The sequence below is a fragment of the Cornus florida genome, unplaced genomic scaffold (assembly GCF_030987335.1).
Source record: "Cornus florida cultivar Cherokee Brave unplaced genomic scaffold, ASM3098733v1 CherokeeBrave_3.0.0_Hap2_Chr09, whole genome shotgun sequence".
Lineage (NCBI taxonomy): Eukaryota > Viridiplantae > Streptophyta > Magnoliopsida > Cornales > Cornaceae > Cornus > Cornus florida.
The window spans coordinates 82,030,313-82,057,325 of NW_026775579.1; the positions used below are offsets into that span (position 1 = coordinate 82,030,313).

General features: G+C 37.6%; 1 protein-coding gene and 1 pseudogene across 1 annotated transcript; both read right to left on the reverse strand.

Annotated features, from left to right (window-relative positions):
* Nucleotides 1-4,636: 4,636 nt before the first annotated feature.
* LOC132272977 (endoglucanase 14-like) lies at nt 4,637-10,733 on the reverse strand (annotated as a pseudogene).
* A 3,648-nt stretch (nt 10,734-14,381) lies between these two features.
* Nucleotides 14,382-17,078, reverse strand: LOC132272978 (uncharacterized). The gene is made up of 3 exons (XM_059774030.1): nt 16,976-17,078; nt 15,847-16,063; nt 14,382-15,687 (listed from the first exon to the last, which is right to left on the reverse strand). Exons 1-3 carry the CDS (start codon nt 17,076-17,078, stop codon nt 14,382-14,384), a joined length of 1,626 nt encoding a protein of 541 aa, XP_059630013.1.
* Between the last annotated feature and the right edge of the window lie 9,935 nt (nt 17,079-27,013).

The following is a 27,013-nucleotide window of genomic DNA, read 5'->3' on the forward strand; positions in this document are numbered from 1 at the left end:
GATGTAACTAAGTCATACCTCCACTGAAAGATTTAGAATCCAAGTTTCAGTCCATTAAACTGATAAAACAGATTTATGCAACTTGCTTCTCCCAACAGTACCATAATTTATACATTTATGTACAGACTTAAGCGTCAGTCTATTCTAACCAAGCATATACATTATTGAATACAAGATGCTTATAGCAGAGCTGCAAAACATGATTCAAAACCTAAGAACATGTAAAGAATCAAATCTCCTCCAGACAGTGTTGTAGCAATTGAGATATATAACAGATTTAAGCTATCAGTCAATCCCAACCAAGCATACATGTATTTAAGTAACATAATGTTCATAACTCAACTATAGATCATGATTCAAAACCTAAGATCATGCAAAGAAATCAAATTGCAAATCAGTTTGCAACACAAGTCAGTTGCTGTAATACCCCTAAATTCAAAAGGATAGGTTTGGTATTTAATTAACTGTTTATTTTGCATTTTAAAATTGATTAAGTGTGTATTTGCATTAATTGTTAAATTATTTGATTTAAATGTGTTAGTTGGGTGTTTAAATTTCATTTATTTGCTTATTTGATTTATTTTATTTTAATTCAATTAATTGTGTATTTGTTTTTCTTTAATTGATTGTCTAAAGTTATTTTCTTGCATTAACTATTAAATTGTATTTCTCTTGTACATGCACGTATAAATTTAAAAACGCTAACCGACTTAGGTAGTGGATGGATTCTAGGGTTTTATGTTTGAACGTAGCCGACTTAGGGTTGGTGTAGGATTTAAATTATGGTTTCAATTAAAACCTATAAATATATAAGTATAGGTCTGCCAAGGGTTTTGGTTAACCCTATTCACGTAACAGAGTCCTACAGAGAGTTGTGAGAACAGAGAGAGAACAGAGAAAGAAAGGTTAGGGTTGGCTCAGAGTCAAGGGCTGAACCAAGGAGGAGGTGTTGATGCATGCTCATAGATTGAATTAGGAGCAACGAAGGTCAGTAAAAACAACTAAGGTCGCCGGAGTTGCTAGAGACGGAGGTTTAAAGGTTTCTGAACTGAAATCGGAGGCAAGTCTTGTTCTAGCTCTTTCCCTTTAACTCATGTTTTGTGCATGCCTAGGTAGACTCTAGGGCTTTAATGGATGCTAAAACAAGTCTTTATTGCATGTTTGAAATATTTTTAGTTCCATTGAATTAAATTGATATTCGAAATTCTGTAATCTCTGTTAACTGGTTCATACCGTTGTTGTGTTTAAAGTATGTTTAATTGAGAACCTTGAGGCATATTGATGTTTTAAAAATTAGTCTGGGACATTGATTGAATAATAGAACACGTAGTAAAAGATTTACAAAGGCTTGGGTAAACTGAAATAGCTTTGTTGGAATTAAACTGTATTACAAGTTCTTTCAATTCGGTTAATTGATGCATGCTTCGTTTAAGTTTAAGCTTTGTTTAATTGATGTCTTTGATACATGTCAATGCTTTATAACTGTTGTAGGACACTAATTAAACCTTAGAGCAAGTATTAAAACAAATACAGAGGTCGTGGAACACGCCGGAGTCGAGGAAAACGAAGCAGAGACGGGGAGACGGCTCTTAGGGGTGAGAGAGACGGCTCCCAAAGGAGGGAGCCGCCTCCCACAATGCAAGAGCCGGCTCCCACATGTAGGGAGCCGGCTCCCAAGGCCTTAGAGCCGGCTCCCATATTTTGGAGAAGGCTCTAAATTTTTCTGAGCCTTCTCTTCCTCTGAAACACACATTTATGTATTTTTAGGGTCTGTTTGGTCGGTACAGGGTATTTCTACTTGGTTTAAACTATTTTAAATCATGTGTAGGAATGTTGTAAACCTATAAAAACAATAGGGAAACATCAATTCATAATTTGATTGAGGAATGGAGTGGGGTGAACTTGGGGAAAAACTCGTAGGTTGTGCACTGTTATGGTTAAGAAATTTATTACTGTAAATTGGAGATTGTTTTTATTTATGATTTAAAGTTGTGAATCATATTTAGATGGAGTTATAAGTATAGTGACTTACCTAAAATTACCTATGCTTTGTTTGGATTAAAAATTGATATATGTTTGCTATTTAACTGCATCAATTTATGGACAAGTTGGAGAATGTAAATGCTTAGATTATTTTAGCAGTTTACATTATTGGAATGTTATTTTTAGGCCCTATATTTAATGCCTAATACTGATATATATGTATTAATTTATATTGATGCATAGTGTGGAGTATAATTGATGAATTGCTTAATACTGTTTAATCAATTTTATTATGTGGAGGTATGTATATGCACCGGTATGGGACGGTGGCATATTGGGGATGGATTAGTTCAAACACTAAGTCCTACCTATTTTGAAATAAGATGGATTAACTGCAAAATGTTAAGTCCTACTTATAAGTTGGTGTCAGGTCAATAAACCTTTTGAATGACACACCTTGAACGGACTTTATATATTTATGTTATGGTGCCAGGGTATGAGCTTGAGTCTCAGGACCATGGTTAGGGTGCGTATATCGCCTAGGATGGATAACTGGACGGTGGTTTCTGCTCCCTGGTAAGTCTAGATACACATGACCACAGTATGTGCGATTTGCATGGTATCTCTACTCAGGCTGAGACGTACCACTTGGACTAGTGAGCGTCCTATAGTGTGTAATTATATATATATGGACTACTCTAGATATTGTTGAGCTATCTTGGATGTATCTGCGTATCGGGTTTCTGATTAGATCGTAGTAGAATAGGACTTGCATGTGGGCCTGACCCACTCCTTTATTTTTTCAGGTGTTGTCAGTTCCAGGGCTAAGGCTTGGACGTGCAGAGCAGATACAGACACTCACTCCTCTGATAATGTAGGATTTCATTTTATATTCTAGATTATGATTTTGTCTTCAGCTGATTATTTCAGTTTGGATTTTAGGGGTCCACTAGATGGATTCCCGAGTTATATCTATTTTGGAGATTTGGATTTTTATTAATCTTTATCATTTGGAGGATTTTAAATTTAGTATTATTTCCAGCTTTAATATTTATTTCGTAAATCTATTTTGTAATCAGTATTCGTTTATATATTAATTGTTTGGTATCCCTCGGATCTATGCTCGGACTTGATCACCCGTGGCTCTAGAATCTAGGGGTATCACAGTTGCTCCCTTAACCATATACAGACCTTCGATCAAACTGATGTTAATTATGTCCTAGATTCTGAATTTAAGGTTGCTTCTTAATTATTTCATACATCTTAAGCAGTGTATTACATCACACAACAGCCTTTAAACCATTCCAGAAACTCAGACTCAGCCAAACAGAACATAAAATTTCAGTTTTACGCACCATTAAGAGAAAGAGAAGGTTCTGAGTTTCACAGAGCCTTCTCCAAACTAGGAGAGCTGGATCCCCTTCCTTGGGAGCCGGCTCTAGTGTTTTAGGAGCAGGCTCCCTCCATTTTTGGAGCCTACTCACCCTAAGAGCCCTGGCTTAATCTGCATTTGTCATCTTCGACTCCGGCGGTTTCAGTCTTTAAAAATAGTTTTGTTTTAGATTTTAAAGTCTTATCCTCATCCCAAATTAATCACAAGACAGAGTTATATCAACAAGAATGGAAATAAACATCAGTTTATAGAACAACGACAATCAAAGTTTCAAACTGAACTTGCAAACTACTGCTAAACAGATTAACTTCAATGATGTTAGAAACTGTTTCAACATGTATAAACAATGTAATTAAGTCTTTCTTTAATTCCTGGAGTGTAACTAAGCATGCACAGAACACAAATTCCTGGGAAAGAGAAGATCAGAAACTTGCTTTGAGTTTCAGATTTGAAACTCTAATTCCACAGTTTCTATAAGATACGTTTGTGTCCTAACTACAAGTCTGCTCCTCTAGTACTTTGGTTTAACCCAGAAACACCCCGTGCCTTCCTCTTTGAACTGCTTTAATAATCAACCAAGGTTACTCTGTGGTTCTCTCCAATTCCTCCCTCTGTTTCTCTTTGTCTCTCACTCCGGGAATTTCATTTGATTACCACCCTAGGTAGAACGTACATATGTATATTTATAGACTTATAAACCCTAATTCTAGTTGTATTCCAAGAATAAAACATCTCAATAGGTAAATTAATAAGGCGGCTACATCTTGAAACCTAAAACCCTAAGTCACGATACACCAGCTCCCATAAACCGTAAATTAACTATATTAAACAATTACATAATTACAGTAATTAATAACAGTCAACTAATACATGTAAATAATTAAATCAAATACACACCAATTAACTATAAAAAAAAAAATCAACTAAATAATTTAAATAATTAAATACACTCAACGATTAATTCCAAGTCAATAACTAAAAATAACTCAATTAATTCAATTTAACTACCACAATAAAACAATTAAATAAAGAAAATGCAATTAAATCCAAAAATAAAATGTAAATACCAAAAATATCCTTTTTAAAATTAGGGGTATTACACAATGGTTCAGTAACCCTGAAAAAAGCCATCCTGGTCCTCCGGGCTGGTGGGACATCATTCCGGTCATAACAGCCCTCAGGCATTGGTCTTTTTCCCAAACTTTTTTCTGACAGACCAACACTAGCTGGTCCTCCATTGTTTTGGGAATTTCTAACATCCTAAGTTCTCTCTGAAGAAGTATCAGACAAGATGTTGGAAGGCGTAATGATGGGAGCATCAGGATGATTTTCAGCAAGATGATCCACACCAGGGTTCTCAGCATGAGTGAGCTCAGAAGGCCCAACAACAGAACGATTTGTGACTTGGGTCACAGATGGAGTAACCACAGCTTGATCTGGGGCAGAAACAGCAGAGGTGGATGATGTGGTGGCAGGTGTAGAGGAGGATATGGTAGCAAGAGCAGCAGAAGGGGTGGGAGCAGAATGCCTCATCCTGCTGAAAGATGGAATCTGAATGTTCTCCATTATAGACCCTAAAAGAGAGATGTCAGAAAGATTGTCAGATGTAAGCAAATCTGTAGCTGAAGGGACGTTGTTCAGCACACTCTTTTGCAAGATGTCTAGCCTGGCCCTGCAAACGCTATAAACTAGTTCATTATGAGGAATTTGAAGGCATCTACAAAGAAAAGTATAAAAACGGGGAAGGCAACTTTCACAATGGCATTCAGTGGGATGTGTTTTCAGTTTTTTGTAGCCAGAGACAGAGCATACTCCAAAGGAAGAAGGGATAGAGAAAGATTGGCCGAGCGGAGTCCGCCAATTCCCACTAATCACAATCAAGTTTTGTCTCCAACTTTTTTCAAACGAGTTCTTATCTGTGCAGATCGACCGTTTGTCAATAGGGAAAAAGTGATAGTACAGATCATTTTGTTTAATTTTATTAATTCGGTAGCAGAGGAGAAGGTCGATGATGTCAAGGTTGAGACTCCTATCACAATTCAAGAGCAGGAGGACTGAAATTACTCTTAGGAAGTTAGGGTTAACCTGCAGAGGGCAGAACCCCAATTTGTTGAAAGCGTAACAAAAGAATGGGTGTAAAGGGAACCTAACGACGTTCAAATGGACGGCAGAGAATAAAACCTCCCCAGGAAGGAGACCTTCACCAGATCTCCTATCTAAGTTTGTTGGATAGACCCTGAGAGAGACGTCATTGGGAATGTTATTCTTGAAGCGAATGACGTTCAGATTTGGTGGAGCCATAGAGAAGGGGATGAGTCCTTGACAGTAAAGGTGTCTTTTTCAAAGAGAAGTGGTAAAAAAAAACTGACCTTGAAAGTTTGTGGTGTACACAACAACAGCACAGTAACCAAAATCGTGAAGGAAAAACTCACCGGAGAAATTGAAGAAGGATCGCCGGAAAGTGCAGGAAGGCAACGGAGAATAAAAGCAAGGTATGTTAAAGAAAGATAAAAGTTGAAAGGATCGGGGTTTTTAAAGAGAAGAGGTAAAGGCAACACAAAATTAAAAAGGTCAAGGCAAAAAGTGGCAGATCTCAAAGTTTGGGTTTTTGTGCCAGTCGTTCGATTCCTCGTGTCATCGCTCCGAGCCGTCAGACTAAGATTGCGTCTTTTCAATAATCTTACCCTCATTAACGAGGGGAGAATTTACTGGGGGCAGATGAAGACACCAAAAATGACCCGAGCTTGGTATGATTCATACTGTAAAGAACGGGTCGGGTATGGATGGCTGGGATGGAGCAAGTCCACGCTGAATGGGCCCAGATCCAGGAAGTCATTGCAGAAGCCCATGTTAAGATCAAAGAAGTCGAGTCCAGACAAAAGAAAACAAGGCCCAGCTCAGAGGTGGTTATAACCGTTTATAAATAAGGGGGATTGAGGGGAAAAAGAGGTTAAAGATTATTGGGAGTGTAAAATTTGTCTCTCTACAATTGGGGGAAAATTCTTTGTACTTTTAGCTGTACAGACCCAGTATTCTTATAATTGAAAAAAAAAAAAAAAAAAATCCTTCAGATATTCTTTAAATCAAATCATAACCAAAAATATAGTAAAGCAAAAGATATTATCCAAAAAAAAAAAAAAAAAAAAAAAAAAAAGAGAGAGAATATTATCTTGTAAATTTGATATACATCTTCCAACAAACTAGATATGGAATAAAATATAGAGAGAGATCAATCAACAAATTGCTCCAATAAAGATAAAACAAATAGTAATATAAAATAAATCATTTGAATCATCAATCAGTCTCTCGTTAAATATGGATATGTGTATATACATTTATATACACAAATTTTTACAATTATATATATGTTATTGCGAGGATAAATGATAAAACAGTAACTCCAAATGCTGAAATTTTAGAGAGGGAAACGGAAAGGCTGAGTGCGATTTCTAAAAGAGTGAGATCGATTTCTTAGAGAGAGAGAAATCTGACCCACATATCTCCAACCGCAAGGTGCCGCCGTAATCAGCGGCCCCACCGGCTCCTTCGCAGCTGAGACCCTCATCGCCAAAGGGATCGAGACATTTCTCTTCGAGACTCGAGTGCATCCCCGCCGGCGCCTTACCTCTCTCCAAGCTTGACGAGTTCTCCATCTCGCCTGCTCGACTGAGACCTGTTAGCGATCCCAATCAACATATACCTCCCCCTCCCTCCCTGGCGACGTCTCCGTCTTTATCTCCTCCACTCCCCTGCGACGTTGATATCAACTTCTCACTCCCTCCCCAGCGACGTCTATGTTTGTATGTGTGTGTGTATATATATATATATATATATATATATATTATAAATTGTTTTGCTAAGGGCATTTTAATTCAATTTTTATAAATATGATCTATTTGCACAAATGTCATAGTTTAGGAATATTTTTTGCACTTGAGGTGTGCAGTATGCAGTGGTGTAATGAAGATTATTAAATGGTTGGAACCATAATAACCCTCCACTAGTCTTCACCACATTGTTGCTTCCTCTTCGGATGCAGTTACAAATGTATTGCTCAGCCTGGCTCTTGTAAGCCCCAAAATTCTGATTCCCTTCAAACTTTCCCTCCAAAAGAAGCTGTCCAAAAATAAAATTCTCATCTAAGCATAGAAACACAATATTGGGTTTTCTAGCAATATATACACAAATATGCAAGAATATTATATATCATGTAATGTCATTTGCATATATAAAGTAGGGTTTCAAAGAGATCCTCTAATGTGTGAGGTGATAGGTCTATAACAAGTATGCTGTGCTGCAGAAGATTCCAATACACCAGGGGTTACCTTTGCAATGAGGACTTGGGCACCGACGCACTTGTCGTCCCAAGAAAACATGGATCTGGTGCCGCCTGAATTCCCAGATTGAGTGATGTAATCTATGTATCTTTGTTTTCCAGTGGCACGGTGTAACCATGCAGCTGCCCATATCAGTTCATCCTGTGTGGAGGACAAATAAAATGGTAACCATATATATCTTGGTTTATTAATCAATTAATCTTAGAAACAGAATGGTAATTACATTATATATATATATATAGTACATTTATAATTTGATTTTACCTGGTATCCACTACTAGATTAGAAACTTATAATTCCAGCCACTGTAATGCTGTTCTGGTATTGGCCTTGATTATTTATAGCAAATTGGAACAGGTACCATGGAAGAAAAAGAATTAGCTATCATGTGACAATATGTATTTGAGGAAATAAATCAAGAGTCGACCAAGAAGGAAAATAAAGCATATCGAAGAAAGTTGACTTTGAAATATTGATCCTTTTAGTATTTCCACATGTTTGTGGATCTCCTTTGTTTCACATTCAAATTTTTATTTTTATTTATTTTTATTTTTTTTGGGGAAAGTAAAGTTAAATTCCATTTAATAGTGAAAGTACAAGTTAGCCCGAGGAAGGCTAGGAAGAAGGCCCAATATAGGCCCAAAGAGTTACAAACATTACAACCATAGAATAACAAACAGCCCAAAGGCTCCAAAGTAGAGGTCCAAACAAATTTATGTTTCACATTCATTTTGATATATATAAAATCATTGTTGTCTTGTCTTGGCTGTATTTAATCTTTAATAATACAAGTCATTTTTTTCCTATTATTAGATTGCAAAAGTAAACTATATATGAGAATATAGTAATATATAACTATTATTTACTAAAAATTATTAAATGTATATTATGTCATTTTAATAATGTAATATCAAATAGTACCATTTCATGTCTTGTACATGTTCATGCATGTTTGTATGAGAAAGAGACCTGCTTCGCATGGATGATGAGCCTGCTTAACAGAATATTTAGGTTTTGATTCCCTAAAAGCTATTGCAGATGCAGCTAAAGCAGCTGCAGTTTCCGCTGCGAGGTCAGATCCAGGATGCTGTGCATCAATCTTGTAAGAAGTCCGGGAGTCGTCATATCCTCCGGCCTCTGCCAGCATGCATGGTCGGAGCCACCGTCTCCCACTTCACCGTAAGGAACATTAGGATGTACGTGGGTGAGCTTTGATGAAGTAGTCTACATTAGGATGTGGGTGAGCTTTGGTGAAGTAGTCTGTCCCCCACTTGATGGCTTCAAGAGCATGCGAGAGCTCCTTCTTGGCGGCAAGTTCTGGTCGAAACTCCCCCACACTCCGTGCAAGCATTGTCACTGTAAATGCCATTGGAAATCCAAACTTCACATTGTCTCCAGCATCATAATATCCCCACTAGATTAATCTGTTAACAATGAAGCTTGTGATATTAAGAACAATGACAATGAAGTTGGTTAACAGTGATATCAGACCACTACTTCCAAATAGGAGGCCAAAATAAAAAAATCAAACCCCAGCATCACTGCCATCTTTTAGGCCCGAGTCACCTCGCCATTTGACAGGTTGGTTTGGTCGTAACTTTCCTGATCTTTGAGCTTCAAAAAACATCAAGGATTTGGTAAGAGCTGAGCTATAGTCTAATGAAGCAACACCATGAGTTTGTTTGTTGGGCCTCCTTTGGGGTCTTTTTATCTTTCTGTTGACCCTAAAATCGGTTGGTTAGAGCCGATCTTAAATTGATGAGTTGCGGGCGTGCCAGAACCAAATATATGGTTCAATTGTGAGTTGTCAACTTATAGTCTCTTAGGGAATGTTGACTTCAGGCGATTATAGGAGATAGAGAACAAATAAACTCCTAAATGAGTTCAATATTGCCTTAGTTAAAAGGACTTTACTAGTAAATAAATTATAGTAACAATATAAGAATAGAAATGGGAGAAAAACAGATATAGAAGGTGATAGGGAGAAGAGATAGAGAGACTGAGATATAGGGAGAGAAATAGAACGAGACTGAAATAGAGAGAGAGATAGAGATAGCAAGGATGCTATTTAGGAAAAGTGCTTGAAAAAGCAAACAAATAACTAAATTGATTCTGAGGGTGTTGGGCCTTTAGTTCAGCATGCCTTTTGTTTATTTATAGAAATTATTAGAAACAAATTCCTACCAATAAGTATTCTAATTACAATAAAACTCTACCTCATCACTAAATACTGAATTTAAATTCAAATTAAAGTTCCTAGATAAATATTAATTCTTAACTAAAACCTAGTAAACATATAAATCTTATCCAACATAAAATTCAAAAGTATTTCAAATATAATCTATATGATCGGTGATGCCCTTGTGTGTAGCACGTCATTGCCCTTTCTCTTGTAATCCATATCCATGTGATGTGTATAGCCCAACATCTTAACTGCATTGCATTATCCCAGCCAGAAACCAAATCATTTGCGAATCCACATACCTCCTAGCCCAACCTCATTGTCACATGTTTTAGCCCATTATATTCTCTCGGCCCAATGCTTCACTGCTCATCAAATCCAATTAGGGCCAGAACCCAATTACCAAAACGGGTATCAAGGGTATTTAGTTTTCATGACTAGGCCGAAGATAGGTTAGCAATCCAAATACCAAAATGGGTGTCAACAATGCCCCCCAATTTTGGTAGCCGTTTTAACCCTTCGGCTTCCAAAATTCAAACACACCCGTTGCATCATAACTCTGTATATATCTAATAACCCTATCAGTTTTATCTTGATTCGCTTCCCAACACATATCGATTATGATAACCATCTCATCACTCATTAATCATCGCCGTAATCACATATCTTCAACCAAACACGGCTGTTCCATAACCCATAACCTTTTGCAGACTCTTCTTTCTACCACAAACCCTTCTTCTCCAATCTTCTCTCTAACGGAACCTTTTCTGCAACATGACTTCAAAACCAATGAAACAAACTGATCTAAACTTGGAAAACCCATTTCTAGAAGCGACATGGCCATACCCAACTAACAAAATCAGCGATCAAAACCCTAGATCAAAGCGAACTAAATTCCAATACGTTAATCGATATCTCTGAAAATGTTAAGGGACTTGGCCAGCGTTTGTTACTCGATTTCCCCCTTCCTTATCTTCAATTTATCCACAAGCCAAACCTCACCTTCCTTATTCCAAAACTCTTTATCTAACAGCGGAAGGAGACCGACCAACTCTCTCTATTAGAAATTGGCATCCATCAATGCTCTAATGGAACGATTGGGTGGATCGTGTATCAACAGCAAAAGGAGAGCAGTGGAAAAAGATGGGTATCTTTGACCTCATTCAGCTTAGTAAGATTCCCTTCTCTTTTGACCGAGCATTATTTTTTGCCTCTTTGCACTTTTGGTCCCCCACAACCAATTCACTACACTTGCACTGTGGCATGATGGCCCCTACCCTGAGGGACGTCTGCTTTCTAACAGGTTTAAAACCTGGAGGAGATGAAATCAACTATCTCCTTCAAGATGAAAAAACCTCCTTTTACTTCCTAGAACAGAAATGGGCTAAACCTTTTGTGTAATCACATGGACCATTCTTGAAAGAAATGTTAGGAGAAGAAGGAACTGACGTAGATGAACAAGAACACATAAGATTTTTACTACTATGGCTGTGTAGATATTTGTTGTGTGCTCCTGCTATCCAGATTACCAAGGACCTTACCCAATTGGCTATCGCATTATCCAAAGGGAAACCTATGGCTTTAGCTCCATTCCTGTTAGCGTCTTTGTATAGAGGCTTATCCGACCTTATTACTTCCAACTTTGTAAGATCTGGAGGTCCATTCTGGTTATATCAGTTCTGGCTATATACATATTTCCCTGAGTTATCCTCTCCCATTCGACCTGCTCCAAATGATCCTTTACTATCATTTGGATATGCTAGAGTCAAACCCAAAGACTATTCCTTTAATGACTGTTTTCAATTCTTCTATCATCAGTGCAAGATCAGGACTCAATCCTAATTCCTTCCTTTTTCCAAATGTCAACTAGCTCCATCTTGGTTGTTTCCCCCTACTGCCGAGTCTTCTCCTGAACAGATTGACCTTTATATCTCTTCATGGGGCCACTTCTTGGTCGCAAGAGATATACATTGTAATACCATTGCTCCCAATTTACCCAAGAGCCGAACTGGGGTTGAGTTTTATAACCCAGCGCAGTTAGCTCGGCAATTTGGATTAACGCAGATGATCCCATTACTTCCCCATTTTTCTTACAACAAGAACTATCATCGGTGAGTGAAGCTCTCCAACAGTGAACAGGTTCAAGATGTGTCTAATCGATTCACTCAACTTCTTCAAGGGTTTCAGTATAAACCCTTCCTTGAAAAACCCAGTACTGACCCAAAGTTTGAGGATTGGTGGACATCCTACATCACTTTTACCAAGACCGTGGATTCCAGTCAGCTCGTGTGCATTCTCCTTGGCTCCTATAAGTTCATTTCCCTTAACTTTCAGGGTTTGGATTCCATTGAACCCATAGCCCTCTCTATTGCTCCTGAACCAGAGAAAATAACAAATACAGCACCAACTCATCCTCCTCCCACAGCTCTTGCAGGTAGGACTAGATCTCGCTCTCGGCCAAGTAAGTTTTATATATCCTTATCTTTTCCATAGAACTTCTATCTGGTTTATATGCTTATTAATCATAAATTCGGGTACTCATTCCAATGCCCCAGAGAAATCCACCAAATCTGAAGAAACTCAAGTCGATTTTTATTTCCCTCTTCAAAGCATACCTCCATCCTCGGTTACTAAGGTAACACCCATAACTAAATTATATATTTATTCTTTTGATGCATACCCCTTTTCTTGCTAACACTTTTGTTCAGAAAACAACAAGAAAGAAAACGGTGGGGAAAAAACCCAAAAAGTCACGAGCCAAAAGACATTTTGAACTGATTGATGATGATGATGAGGAGGATGACGAAGAGGTTATATCCAAGAAAAGGAAACCTGTTGCTGCCTCTCCCAGTGTAATCTCTTTTTTTTGCCTGACCTCGTATATTACCTTTTCTCCTTATAATATAACTAAGTCGGCATTGTTTTCAGGAAACTCCACTCTCTTCTAAACAAAAATTAATTCAAGAAATTTCTGCAGACCATGCTGGAGAAGAAAAGAAAATTGAGTTATCAGTTAGTGAAAAATAAAGGTCCCCTGTGCCTTCTCCACCCTTGGCTGCAGCATCAATTCATGAACAGGTCGGAGATTCTGATAAAGTAAGTAATGATATATGTATTTATACATTTCTTTTATAACCTGTTCTTATAAACTTATTATAGCTATGGCATATCTCAGGTACAACAAGGCTCGGCTATTCCAACCAATCCTGTCAGTACCAACCCAAACTCTCCATTTGCAACCCTTAACTTGTTATTTGATTCTGTCTTTGACCCACCTGATCTTGAACTTCCTGAAATTTCACCTAAACAAACCTCTGACACACCCCCAGAAGTTACAAAAGCCATCCAAATCCTGTCCCAAATGGTGCAACAAGACTTATCTCTAGCCCCTTCATTCAAAAATGAGTTAACTGAAACCTTGTCCTTCTTGAGTAGTTACCCAAGATTCTCTTCAGGTGACCAAGCTCTCTTCAAGAACTTCCAACTTCAAGTCCCTTCTATGATGACTGCTTATGCCGAGTCTACTCAAACCCTCCACCATTGTGCTGCTCAAACCCAAGAAAAGGAAAAGCTGGCCAAAACTTTGAAAATGGGCAAAGAACTCCATTCATCTTTGAAGAAAGAAGCTGCTGAGCTAGAGATCAGAGAGAAGAAACTTTTAACCGAGCTTGCTCAGTTACAGCTAGACAAGACCCAGCTTAATGAAAAAGTGATGGAATTAAAAATCCAAGCTGAAACTGCTGCTCCCAAATTCAAGGCGTTACAGACCCAATTGCCTCAATTGGAGCGGTCTAAAAAGCAAGCAGAGACCAAGCTCCAACAAACCATTACCTCCTGGGCCGGTTTCAAGGCCAAATTTGAAGTTTTTTACACAAACTTTACCCAACCTTGATCATTTTTCTTATAACAAGAACTATCTGTTTACAAAGGACTGTAATATGGTTTTGAACAATCTTACTTTTCGTGGGTTTGATTTAATGTTTTGGACAATATTTGGTATAATGACCTTCGGAATTTCATTTTACTATATCTTTATTTTGATTTATTTGCTTCAAAATAACTTACATAAAACGAAATAACATAAAACAAAACAATACAATACAATCCAATCTATTTTTTACTTAGTGGAGGTCTTCTTTTCCTCCATAAGTTCAAAAATAGTTGGATTATATTTCTTCAAGTACCTTCCATTTATTGGTCTCTCATAGATTTCACCATCTAGATCTTTTAACCTGTAAGCGCCTCCATGTAATACTTGATGAACCAAATATGGACCATTCTAAGTAGGTGACCACTTGCCATAAACTCTACCCACCTTCCCAGGTGGAAGGATTGTTTGCCACACCATATCGCCTTCTGCAAATGACTTGAACTTCACCCTTTTATTGTAAGCCCTCATTACTTTTGCTTTATGAACCATAAGGTGGTCCAAAGCAAGTTTCTGGACTTCATCTAAATCTTCTAACTCAATAAGCATAGCTTCGTTTTAATCAGCAGGTATGAGATTATGTTGCAAAACTACCCTTGCCGATTTAACGTTTAACTCCATCGACAACACCGCATCATGACCAAATGTTAACCGAGATGGAGTTGTTCCCGTACTTGTCCTTTTTGAGTTTCTATAGGCCCAAAAGGCTTCTGAAAGAGTTTCATGCCAACGCCTTGGTTTGTCTTTTATCATTTTCTCAATAATTTCAATAACAACTTTATTTGAAGCCTCGGCTTGACCATTCCCTTGAGCATAATAGGGTGTTGAAGTTACCATTTTCACCTGCATATCACGGCCAAGTTGTAATACTTCATTTACTCGAAAAACAGATCCATTATCGGCAACAATTGTTTCCGATAATCCAAATCGGTGAAAGATATGTCGCTCCAAAAATTGTATAACGGTATTATGAGTTACCGATACATATTCCTCGGCTTCTGCCCATTTAGTAAAGTAATCGGTAGCTAGAATAATCCAATGATGACCCTTTGATGAAGGTGGATTAATCTTGTCCATAGCCCATCCTCTGAAAGGCCATGGTTTAACTAGTAATTGCATTTCTATTGCTGGGACCCACTGCATTCGACTATGTTTTTGACAGTCTATACAACCTTTTGCATAAGTCATACAATCTTTTCTTATTCTTAGGCAATAATATCCATATCGGCGTATCAACCACCTCATTTTTATGCCAGCTTGGTGAGCTCCACATATCCCTTCATGTACATCAGCCATAATTTTCAAACCTTCAAACTTGCTAATGCACTGAAATAATAAACCATCATCAACCGATCTTCTATAAAGATCTCCATCCATAAGCACATAATCGACTGCACTTCTTTTAATTCTTTGATCGGCTTCAGAAGTTGGATGTTGCAAAAACAAGATATAAGGAATTCGCCAATCATCATCATCCAATTCGGCAACATCAGTGGCAAAGACTTCTTCCATAATTTGATTTCTTGTTTCAGCTAATGGAAGAGATCGGCGTGTAATCTTCATTACTCTTTCCTTCATTCCACTCGGCACCCTTACTCCTGAAGCTGTCTGTGCTAAATCATTAGCTAGTTTATTCATGGCCCTTGGTCTATATTCCAAAGTCACATTGTGAAATTGGTTAACCAATTGGGTTGCCAACGAATGGAATGGTCTTAATTGCCAATTCAAACATCTAAAGTCTTCTGAGATTTGATTAATCACTAAACTTGAATCTCCCACAATGTGGACATCTTTGACTGTCATTTCCAACAGAATTTCCAAGCCGATAATTAATGCTTCATATTCGGCTTGATTATTTGAACACCTGAAATCCAAAAAGAAATAAAACGAGATTTGATTCCCTGTTGGGGATATTATCATTATACCAGCACCCGAGCCTTCACTAGTACTTGACCCATCGAGCATTAAAGTCCATGGAGTCATGAATATGGATGCCGAGTCAAGCTCATCAAATACTTCTTACTCAATTTCGGGCGAGGGATGATCAGCAAGAAAATCTGCCAATGCTCTTCCCTTAATTACCTTTTGTGGAACATATGCAAAATTGAATTCCATTAGCGCCAAAGCCCACTTGCCAATCCGGCCTGTGATTAATGGCCTTGATAGCATATACTTTATAAGATCGGTTTGGCAAACAATATAAACCAAAACAGGCAACACATACACTCTTAATTTCATTGCTGCAAAATACAAGGCCAAACATAATTTCTCAATCGGTGTATATCTACACTCGACTGGAGTTAAAACTCGACTGAGGTAATATATTGCTTGCTCGCTTCCTGCTTCATTCTCTTATGCTAACATAGCTCCAATGGATTCTTCAGCAGCCGATAAGTATAATTTCATCGGCCATTTCTTCCTTGGTGGCATCATGATAGGAAGACTCGACAAGTATTGTTTGATCTGGTTAAATGCCCTTTAATGAATATCATCCTATCTGAATTCTTCCATCGGCTTCAACTTAAGTAGCGGGGAAAACACATGTAACTTCCCAGCTGTATTAGCAATAAATCTCCTAAGATAATTCACTTGTCCAAGTAACCTCTACAACTGTTTCTTGCTTCTTGGTGCACTAGCATCAATAATCGCCTTAGCTTTATTCCTATCGATCTCTATACACCTTTGATGAACCAAGAAACCCAAAAAGTTTCCTGCCGATACTCCAAAGGCACACTTTATTGGATTCATTTTTGGCTTATGAGCCCTCATCCTCTCAAAAGATGCTTTGAGGTAGATTAGATGCTCTTTCCTTGTTGCTGATTTTACCACCAAATCATCAATGTACGCCTCCATAAACTTGCCGAGCATATCATGAAAAATAGAATTCATGGCTCATTGATATATGGCCCCAGTATTCTTCAACCCAAAAGGCATTACCACCCATTCAAAAGTTCCAATCGATCTGGGACACCTAAAAACTGTCTTTGGAATGTCTTCCTCGGCTATATAAATCTGATTATAGCCTGAGTGTCCATCCATAAAAGATACAATTTGGTGCTTTGCAGCCGCATCAATCAACTGATTGACTATCGGCATTAGATATTCATCTTTTGGCATTGCCAAATTTATGTTTCAGAAATCAACACATATACGTAATTTTCCATTCTTCTTGATAACAGGGATAACATTTGATAACCATTCAACATACCGTGTAGTTCGAATGAATCCAGCATCCAACAATCGTTCGATTTCCATCTTGACTTTGTCTACTACTTCTTAAGACATTCGATGAGGTGGCTGTTTATATGGCTTATAGCCATCTTTAATGGGCAACCGATGTTCCACCAAATCTCTGGATAAACCCGGCATTTCTTCATAGCTCCAAGCAAAACAGTCACTGTATTGTTTCAACATACCGATAACCTCGGCTTGTAATTCTGGTTCTAACAGTGCACTAATATAAGTAGGTCTAGGTTCTGTGTCAGTGCCTAAATTCACCTCCTTTAAAGGATCATAAGTGTCTACTTTAAGATCGTTGAGCTTTGCTGGCACTAACTCCAAGTCTTCCAACTGAATTGCATCCAACTTTTCATTACTAAACCGATCGATTTCAGTAAGATTGACCGATGGTCCTGGCTCTATTATTGCTTCTTTCTCTAGCCGTTTTTCGGCGATGTACGCTTGAAGCCTGATGCAAGTGGCCCTAAAGGCCTGCTGCCAAGCAGTTTCCCTTTCAAGTTTCGTCTCCATCAATAACTTCTTCAATTATAGCAAGCCGAGGGCATTCTACCTTCGGCCTATAATTCTCCTGCTACAACTTGCCTATTTCACGATCGGCAAGACTTCTTCTCATGGTTGCCGAGGTTGGTCTTCCATCGGCTCCTGTTCCCACAAACCGGATAGGAACACATTCTTCGTCATATAAAACAGCATCTGCCGAATACACTTTTGCCACAAATGGCTTATCATCGGCATTTACTATTTTTACTTTATCTCTATCCTAAAAAATCAGCATCTGATGTAATGATGATGGGATGCACATATTCGGATGAATCCAATCACGGCCTAATAACAAATTATAGGAAGCCGTGGATTCAATAATAAAAAATGCCGCATAAGACGACCTACCTCCAACCTCTACTTCTAAAGGAAGGATCCCTTTAGTGCTGGTAGAACCTCCGTTGAAACCACAAATTGCTATATCAGTAGGAATAACATTTTCCATACTCTTGCCGAGTTTCTTCAATGTGTTTGCTGGAATAACATTTAAAACCGAGCCATTGTCTACCAAGACTTGATTAATAGGTTGACCTTCTACCTACACCTTAACATACAAAGGCCTAAGCTGTTGAGTCATTGCTAACAGAGGTTTTTCAAAAACCACCTTCTCTGCCGATTCTGAGGAAAGAATTGATAAATTTCGAATCGGCTGAGTTTCCTTCTCATTCTTCTCAATATTTGTATTTGATGCCGATGGAGCCTGGAACATTGTTGATAATACAAATGCCATGTTACATGACATCTCGTCTGGGAAACTGCCAAATTGAATTCTGAATTCATTGTTATGTCTAGGCCACGTCGGCTGATGCTCTTCATCCGGGTTATCTTTATCTGGAATGCCAATAACCTCGGCTTGCACTGCTTTGCTTCCTCCTTCAGCTTTTCTTTTTTTCTCAGCCCTTCTCCTTTGTTCTCTATGCTTCTAAGATCGAGTTAGAACCCTATTCTGAGATTGTTGAGCTTTAGGGAACTTTGGATGATTAACTCGAGTCCATCTATCTTCAATCGAGTCTATCCTTGGTTTCATAGTTCGTACTCTATATGAATTAGCTCCTTTCTGTACCCAAATCTCTGACTGAACTGGTGACTGCCTCTTAAAACTGGGATGCCCATTTTGGGAATGAAATCGGCTAGATATATCACCTTGCCGAGTTGGCCTTCCTGCTTTCAAATGGCTGTTGCTGGAATCACCTTGTCGAAGCTCCTTCCCAGGCTTCAACAGGAAAGTAAGCCTCTCAAGAATTCCTTTCTTCTTTGGTTGAACCTCCATTGGCACGTCTTCCTTTGGTTATTGCTTTCCTTTGCAATTTGGGCAACAACCATTATCAATCAAGGCTAATTGAGCCCCCCTTAATTGCTTTTGCAATTCTGCCATCTTTTTAGGTGTCGCAGTTAACGAAAGGAACTCACCAGATAACTTTTCTTCCTCCTGCCAATTCTCTGGCTTGGCTAAGCTTATTACATTTGTAGATGTGATTGTTGAAAACGGATTAGTATCCACCTTCATGGTCTCTGGAGTTTTCTCCGGGAACTTTAAAGTGCCTTCATCAATAGCTTTCTGCAATACACCTCGTAGAATAATACAATCATTAGTAACATGGTTCCAAGAGTTATGATACTTACAATACTCTTTTCCTTTCAAGTCACTTGCCGATGGAATCCTATGCCCTTTAGGCAAATATATCATTTTATCGGCCATCAAGTGATCGAAAATTTGATCTGTTTTCGACAAGTCGAAATAATAACTTTTCCCGGTATCGGCAGGACCTTTCCTTGCTGCTGATATTGACATTGATGAATTGCCCCCCGTGGTCGGTTTAGGTTTAACCAATGCCTCACAAACGTATGGCTTTTTTATATTAACCTCTGCGACGTCAACTTCTAATTCATTTGCAACTTCTGCCGAGAATACCTCATAATTAGGGTCCTTGTACCAAGTACCCTTAGAAGAATTTTTCCTCTCTTTCTCTTCTTTCTGAACCTGGCAACAAAAGTCTCAACCGATTCACTCGGCAACTGAGATAATCGAGATATGTCTGCCAGTGTAGCTTCTGTCTCTGTTCGGTAGATTTGGGTATGGAACGCTTCCTCCATCTCATCCCAAGTCTGAATAGAATTAGCCGGTAAGTTGCTGTACCATTCAAAAACTGCCCCGGTAAGAGAGCTAGAGAATAACCTCATCCTTAACCAAGGGTTAGGACCAGCTTCTCCACATTGTGCAGTGAACCTTGCAATATGCTGTACTATAGAGAAATTTTCTTCGCCACTGTACATAGAAAAATTGGGATACCGATAATTTCTAGGCAATTCATGGACATCAACGTGATTAGGATAGAGTTTTCTGTATACCGGCCGAGCACGTCCGCAACCTTGTGCCACTTCGGCTTGTATAAAAGCTAAAATCTAAGCCCTATCAATCCCTGCATATCTTCCTGGAGGATCATTTGGGTGCCGCAGAATGAATGGATTAACCCACTTCCTTTGTGGATCGGCATTCACTTGCCCCCCAACAGCCACTGGAGGTATCAAAGGATTGACCCTACCTTGGTTTAGATAGCCGACACCTTCTTGCTGATTTCTCACTAGTGGAATCGGCTGCTCATTAGAACGCTGCACAGGCTGATTGTAATACCCCGTAATTAATTAAAGAGTTTAGTGTATTTAAATTCAATTATGTGTGGATTCCTGTACCTATTATTGTGCATGCTTCATTGTTATATTCAGTTCATTTAATGGTGCATGTAAATTAATTGTGTATGTTAAAATAGTAAATTTATTCATTTAATTGTGCAGGTATTATTATAATTAATTTTATTTGTTGATTATGTTTAATTAAGCAATATTAGTTAATTAGAATATTATATTTGTGTTATAAAGTATTATGATGATATAATATATTATTTTGTAAATAACAATAATAATTATTATATTAGTTTAATAATAATAATAATAATAATAATATAATAATAATAATTATAAAAGTTTTATTAATAATAATATTAGTAATAATAATATTAGTATTAAATCAAGGTAATGATGAAAAATTAAATACTAGGATAGAATTTCATTTACTATGGTAGAATGGTGGATCAAATATCTTGATTAAGATAGCATTGTCTTAAAGCCATATAGGTAGGAATATGAGAAATGGGTGAGAAGTTATTATAAATTAGATATTTGTAATATTTATATTATATATTTTGTATATAAATTAACTAGCTTACCTTAGAAGAAAAGAAAGGGAGTTAGAAGCAAAGTATAAATTCTAGAGAGCTATTTTATAAGAGTGAAAGGAAAAGAGAGAGAGAAAGAAGCTTGGACCGGTGTAGGCGATTTTACCCGACTACGCGCAGACCGGCGGATTTATTTTAAATCCAAAAAGGCAAGTTATTATCTACTTTTCCCCTTTGAATTAATAAATTAATTGTTTAGCTTATTTTTATGCATAGAGCCAAGGTTAGGAGGTTAATAAATAATTAATTTTATTTTATTAAATTAATGGAATTTTAATTATATAGGATGGTATATATTTATTTAATGTCCTATGAAATTAATAATGGCTAAAAATAATTAAATAAGACTTTAGGGATTTTTCTAGAATTTTCTAGATTTTTCCGAGCATTTTCTGCAATTTCCGGCGACCTTCCGGCGAGTTTTCCGGTCGCCGGCAGTGGGGGAGACGACCGGAGTGATCCGGTGCGACGCGGCGCACCATAGGAGGGTGTACGAGCGCATCCTGGCCATTAGTGGAGTTTGATTGATCCGGTGCATCGCGGTCCATGATACCGCGGTACACCCGGATCTGTGGGCGTTGGATGGAGGGAAGATAGGGTGAGATGATCCGGTGTGACGCGCATGTAGGAAAGGTGATGCAGCCAACCAACCGGAGGACGCCACGTCAGCAGGAAGCCATCAACGCGCGCGTGGCAGCGCGTGCGCACGCGTGGGACTCTCCGGACGCGCGTGGGAGCGCGTGGCTGATGCCAGACGCGCGTGGAGGCGCGTGGGAGAGTGGGGAAGGTTGGGCTGCGCGTGGGGAGGCTCTGGGAGGCGCGTGAGGGCGCGTGTGGGGTCCCTACAGCTGCTGGAAATTACCAGAATACCCCTAGGGCCTGTTTTGTAAATTCCAGAACCTTAAACTTGGATTTTTAGGTACTGTGTTGGTAATTACGGGTTTAACGGGCCACGAAATTATTATTTTAACACCCGTTACTTATTCTTATGACCGATTAATCTTTTCTAAGCATTTATTGGCTCGTTCTCAGTACGGATACTAATGTGGTTTATTTAACGACATTGTTAAATATAAATAGTGTTATTATCGTATTAAATGGTATCAAACATTACTGTTAAATTAAATAAGGCCATGGTTTTAGTCAGATAAATTATCCATGATATCTTATGGGATGTTTATACTGTTAATCGTATATAAACCATGATTATTATGCTGTGTGCATTTCAGGGAATAAATGGACTGTTTATTATGTCGCATTTATATTATATGGATGTGTTGCCATATAGAACCATGTGAGCTGACTAATAAGTTTAGACTCATTTATACCTTATGCATTCGTTGCGATAGACAGATGTGTGGCTGTCGGGGTATGTGGTTTAATATTATTGGCATGTGTTGCCTAATTGACATACTCGGTATATTTATTAATATTATTGGCATGTGTTGCCTAAATTGACATTCTCGGTATATTTATTAATATTGTTAGCATGTGTTGCCTAATTTATATGCTCAGTATATTCATCAGTACTTTGCGAGGTGTTATCACTGTGTAGTTCGTTATAGTCTGTGTTGTCAGTACCGTGCACCATGTATAATAGCTGATTTCCCGGGTAGGGAAAGGCGACACTTGACCACCTAGTGTGAGTCTAAGTGATCACCGTCTATTCTGGTTGAGGTCATGTTATACATCGGATAGTTCCCGTAGGATGTATACAGATATAGTACTCAACCGATTCATAATGATTAATTTATTTGATTCTCTGATTTGGGTCATAGTAGAGAGGACTTGCTCGTGGGGTTGACCCACCATTGTTGTTATTTCAGGATACGGTCAGTATCCGTTTCAAGGCTGAGGTTAGCAGTGTGGGACCATCATCCGAACTCATCTACTCTTACGATCCAGTGCAGGGTAGAAGTTTTATGTAATACTTCAGTTTCAGTTTTTATTTACTTTTGACGTTGAACTCTCAGGGTTATATTTAGGGACCCCTGACGTAGGATTTCCAAGTTGTAATGAAGTACTGTATTAAATAAAGGATGGATGGATGTTGCATTATTTAATGTTTCTTTCCTGTCTAAATTCTTTTATTTCCATCATTTTGTATTCCATGCTTGTATATTGCCAATTGTTTTGATATCCCTCGTTTTTCGTGTATAAGCCTGATCAACTTATGCGTGGAAAATGTGGGGGTGTTACACTGATCATTCATTAATGGCTGGAACACCGGCACAGGATTCACCACCAACGGATTTGATAAGATTGGTGGATTTCCTATTGGCATGCCAAGTGTATGATTCGGCACGTTGCTGATCGTAACACCAAGTCCTGCACTTGGCAATACGGTGCTTGTTCGTGGTCCTTGGGATATATGTACCAATGGAGCCGTCATACGCTGAAATATGAACTCATTGACATGAGATGCTTCGGCTTGATCATGTCGGCTTTGATTAGCCGACATATTGGTTTCAAGTTTTTGATTCATTTTCTCTAACTAAGCGTACATCATTTGGTTTAACTCCCCTGTCATCGATCTCATCTCATGAATTTGAGAAACCAAAAGCTGATTTGATTCTCCCATTTGAGATCTCACCTCACCGATCTGAGCTTGTTGGGCATCGAATTTTTGAATAATCGATTCCAGTACCCGACCCAAAGGAATGTCGGATGGAATAGAAGAGTCGACATCATCGCCTACGCCGATCTGTGGATTTTCTTCATCAGTATTATCTCCTGTATTCACGCCTTTCGAACCTCTTAGCTTTGGAGGCATCCTTACTATAACTTGCTCACCTGATGGGGTCCCACCGGGCGTGCCAAAAATGTTGACCCTAAAATCGGCTGGCTAGAGCCGATCTTAAATTGATGAGTTGCAGGCGTGCCAGAACCAAATATTTGGTTCAATTGTGAGTTGTCAACTTATAGTCTCTTAGGGAATGTTGACTTCAGGCGATTATAGGAGATAGAGAACAAATAAACTCCTAAATAAGTTCAATATTGCCTTAGTTAAAAGGACTTTACCAGTGAATAAATTATAGTAACAATATGAGAATAGATATGGGAGAAAAACAGATATAGAAGGTGATAGGGAGAAGAGATAGAGAGACTGAGATATATGGAGAGAAATAGAACGAGACTGAAATAGAGAGAGAGATAGAGATAGCAAGGATGTTATTTTGGGAAAGTGCTTGAAAAAACAAACAAATAAATAAATTGATTCTGAGGGTGTTGGACCTTTAGTTCAGCATGCCTCTTTATTTATTTATAGAAATTATTAGAAACAAATTCCTACCAATAAGTATTCTAATTACAATAAAACTCTACCTCATCACTAAATACTGAATTTAAATTCAAACTAAAGTCCCTAGATAAATATTAATTCGTAACTAAAACCCAGTAAACATATAAATCTTATCCAATATAAAATTCAAAAGTATTTCAAATATAATCTATATGATCGGCGATGCCCTTGTGTGTAGCACGTCATTGCCATTTCTCTTGTAATCCATATCCATCCATGTGATGTGTATGGCCCAACATCTTAACTGCATTGCATTATCCCAGCTGGAAACCAAATCATTTGCGAATCCACATACCTCCTAGCCCAACCTCATTGTCACATCTTTCAGCCCATTATATTCTCTCGGCCCAATGCTTCACTGCTCATCAAATCCAATTAGGGCCAGAACCCAATTACCAAAACGGGTGTCAAGGGTATTTGGTTTTCATGACTGGGCCGAAGATGGGTTAGCAATCCAAATACCAACATGGGTGTCAACACTTCCGTTGTATTATTTTGGGCATTGCCTATACATTCTTCTCATCTATATAATTGCTTGACTTTTCGAAGCAAAATAAAATAAAAAAATGAAGCAAAAGCAGAAGAGAGAAGCCAAATTACTGAGAGTGTTGTTGAAGACATTGCTATGACAAAAATTGGAGGAAGATGAGATAAAAAAGAAGTTCATGCAATAACTAGTTTTCTCTTGGTGCAATTAGCCCTTGTGACGGTGGCTCAATTTATAGAGGCAAGTATAAATTACTGCAGCTACTTAATCAACGCAGTGAACTATGGCTTAATTAACTTCTTTTATTTTCGTTTGTGGAAAAGATTGTAATCAACTCCTGTCTCTTTTCTTGTAAAATTTATGGTAATTTGTAAAATTTCAAAAGAGCAATACTGACAATGGAACGAGATTGTAGTAATAAACAAATTCTGAAACTCATTCAACTAAGAGGCCGGGTGTCCCTTTATTTATTTATTTTTTAAAGTCTGAAACTTAGTTTTTTTGACAAACTGTGATTGAAAGTCTCAACTGCTGTAAAGGGATGGTTAGTACTAAAGAAAAAAAGTCTCAAAATTCAACAACTAGCCTACCTAGACATCCTTATTCAAATTCACTAGCTCTTTGGTAGTTTTGGAGTAAAAAATGTCAAAAGGATATAGGGTTTTTATTTTTATCTCGCCAAATTAGGGAGATGGATGACTTGAACACGAGCTCACACGGTCAGGGAGTTAGATACTTTATCAATTAGGCCATTGAATAATACCCAAAATACAGGATATAGAGTTGACAGAATAAAAAAAAAAACATTCTGAGCCATTAAAATGTGACTCCATCTTTAATAATGGCAACAACTCACCAACGTCAACTAGAGTTGAAAAATTGGAACTTTGGGACCAACCTTTTTCTAATAAAGTATTCTTCTTTCCCTCGGCTTTTCCTTCCAGGCTTAGACTCTAGTAAATTATCTAATAAGTATGTTCTTTTATTTAATACTCTATCTCCGAGATGACGAGGGTTTAAATCTGATAAAATAAAATGAAACTTACAAATTTATGTGAAAATTAAAATATTAATATTAAACTTACATGTTGGTATGTAACATCAACAGAAAAACACTAATGGGATGTGCCTTTTTTGCCTGCTGGGATGAGTGGGGCTTAGACAGTAGGCTAATTTTTTGTTTGATGTAGTTCTATATGGTTTTTTTTTTTTTTTTTTTGTCTTCAAAAATATACTTTTATTAATTTATTTTCACATTTTAAAGATATTCTCGAGTTCATTTTTGGTTATTATATGTATTATAGTAAGGGCAATTTTTAATAATTTAAAATTTTATAATCAAAGTTTTATAGAGCTTATATATTAGCCACCAAATGGAGAAACGAAACGAAAATTAATATTAGGATCATTTAGTTTTATTTGTTATCAAGTGTTAACTGTGCTGTGGAGAGTTACTAGTATAATCACATGAGATTCCTTGGGCATTTTAGTTTAGAGTACGTAAAGGGAAATAAAGGGCTAACCCTATCTTTGCAAGTATACTTGCTAATCGAAGAAAATGTTAAAAATTAGAGTAAAATGCATGATGCTCCATGAGGTTTCGGTCAATGTCACTCAGATGCGGGTCAACGACCTTTTTAACAATGACACCTCATGTGGTTTCAACTATCATATTTGCCCCTAATTGTTTAATTCAACTAATTTACAAAATATCAGCCCTGTTAATTGACGAAACTACTCTCATCATTAATCATCTTTCTCTACCCTAATTTCTAACTATTTTTTTTCTTTTTTTTGGGTTCATTTTAGTACTTAGCCATCGACACTCCCTCCCTCTCGTCCCGATATAAGTATTGTTATATATAAACTATATCTATATGTATAGAAGGGATGAAGATTTTAGTTTGGTCCATTAAATTTAGTTAGGAGGTTAAATTTGTAATTTTTTGAGTTAAATAGAATTATTGACAAGTCAAAGGGTTAAAAGGTAATTTCATATGACTTTAGAGGTCTAGATGAGTGTCCATGCACATTTTTGAAACTTTAAAGGGTTTCAATTTAATAATAAAAAAACCATTCATCATCGGCGTTGATCAAAACTTTCGAGGTCCCTGTGCAATTTACCTTAAAAATTATAAGAATGCAAAAAATAATTATTTTTTATGTTCCTCAAATTTCAAAAATTGGACCTCGTCATTTTCAAAAAAAAGAAAAAAAATTATATCTCAAGGATTTGAAAATAAATAAATAAATAAAAAGTTGTGTATAAACTTTTTTTTATTACAAAAAAAAAAAAAAAAAAAAGGAAAAAGAAAAAGATTTGGTTGGGAGTAGCTGGTGAGTGGTTGGGAGTGGGGACGGGCGACAAATGATAGCTCCGTTAACAATT

Coding starts and splice junctions, on each gene's coding strand:
- LOC132272978 (XM_059774030.1), bottom strand. CDS start 17,078: ATGGAAATCGAACGATTGTTGGATGCTGGATTCATTCGAACTACACGG. Junction 16,064..16,975: donor CAAGAAGAATGGAAAATTAC/GTATATGTGTTG, acceptor TGTATTTTGCAG/CAATGAAATTAAGAGTGTAT. Junction 15,688..15,846: donor CATCCCTCGCCCGAAATTGA/GTAAGAAGTATT, acceptor TTTGGATTTCAG/GTGTTCAAATAATCAAGCCG.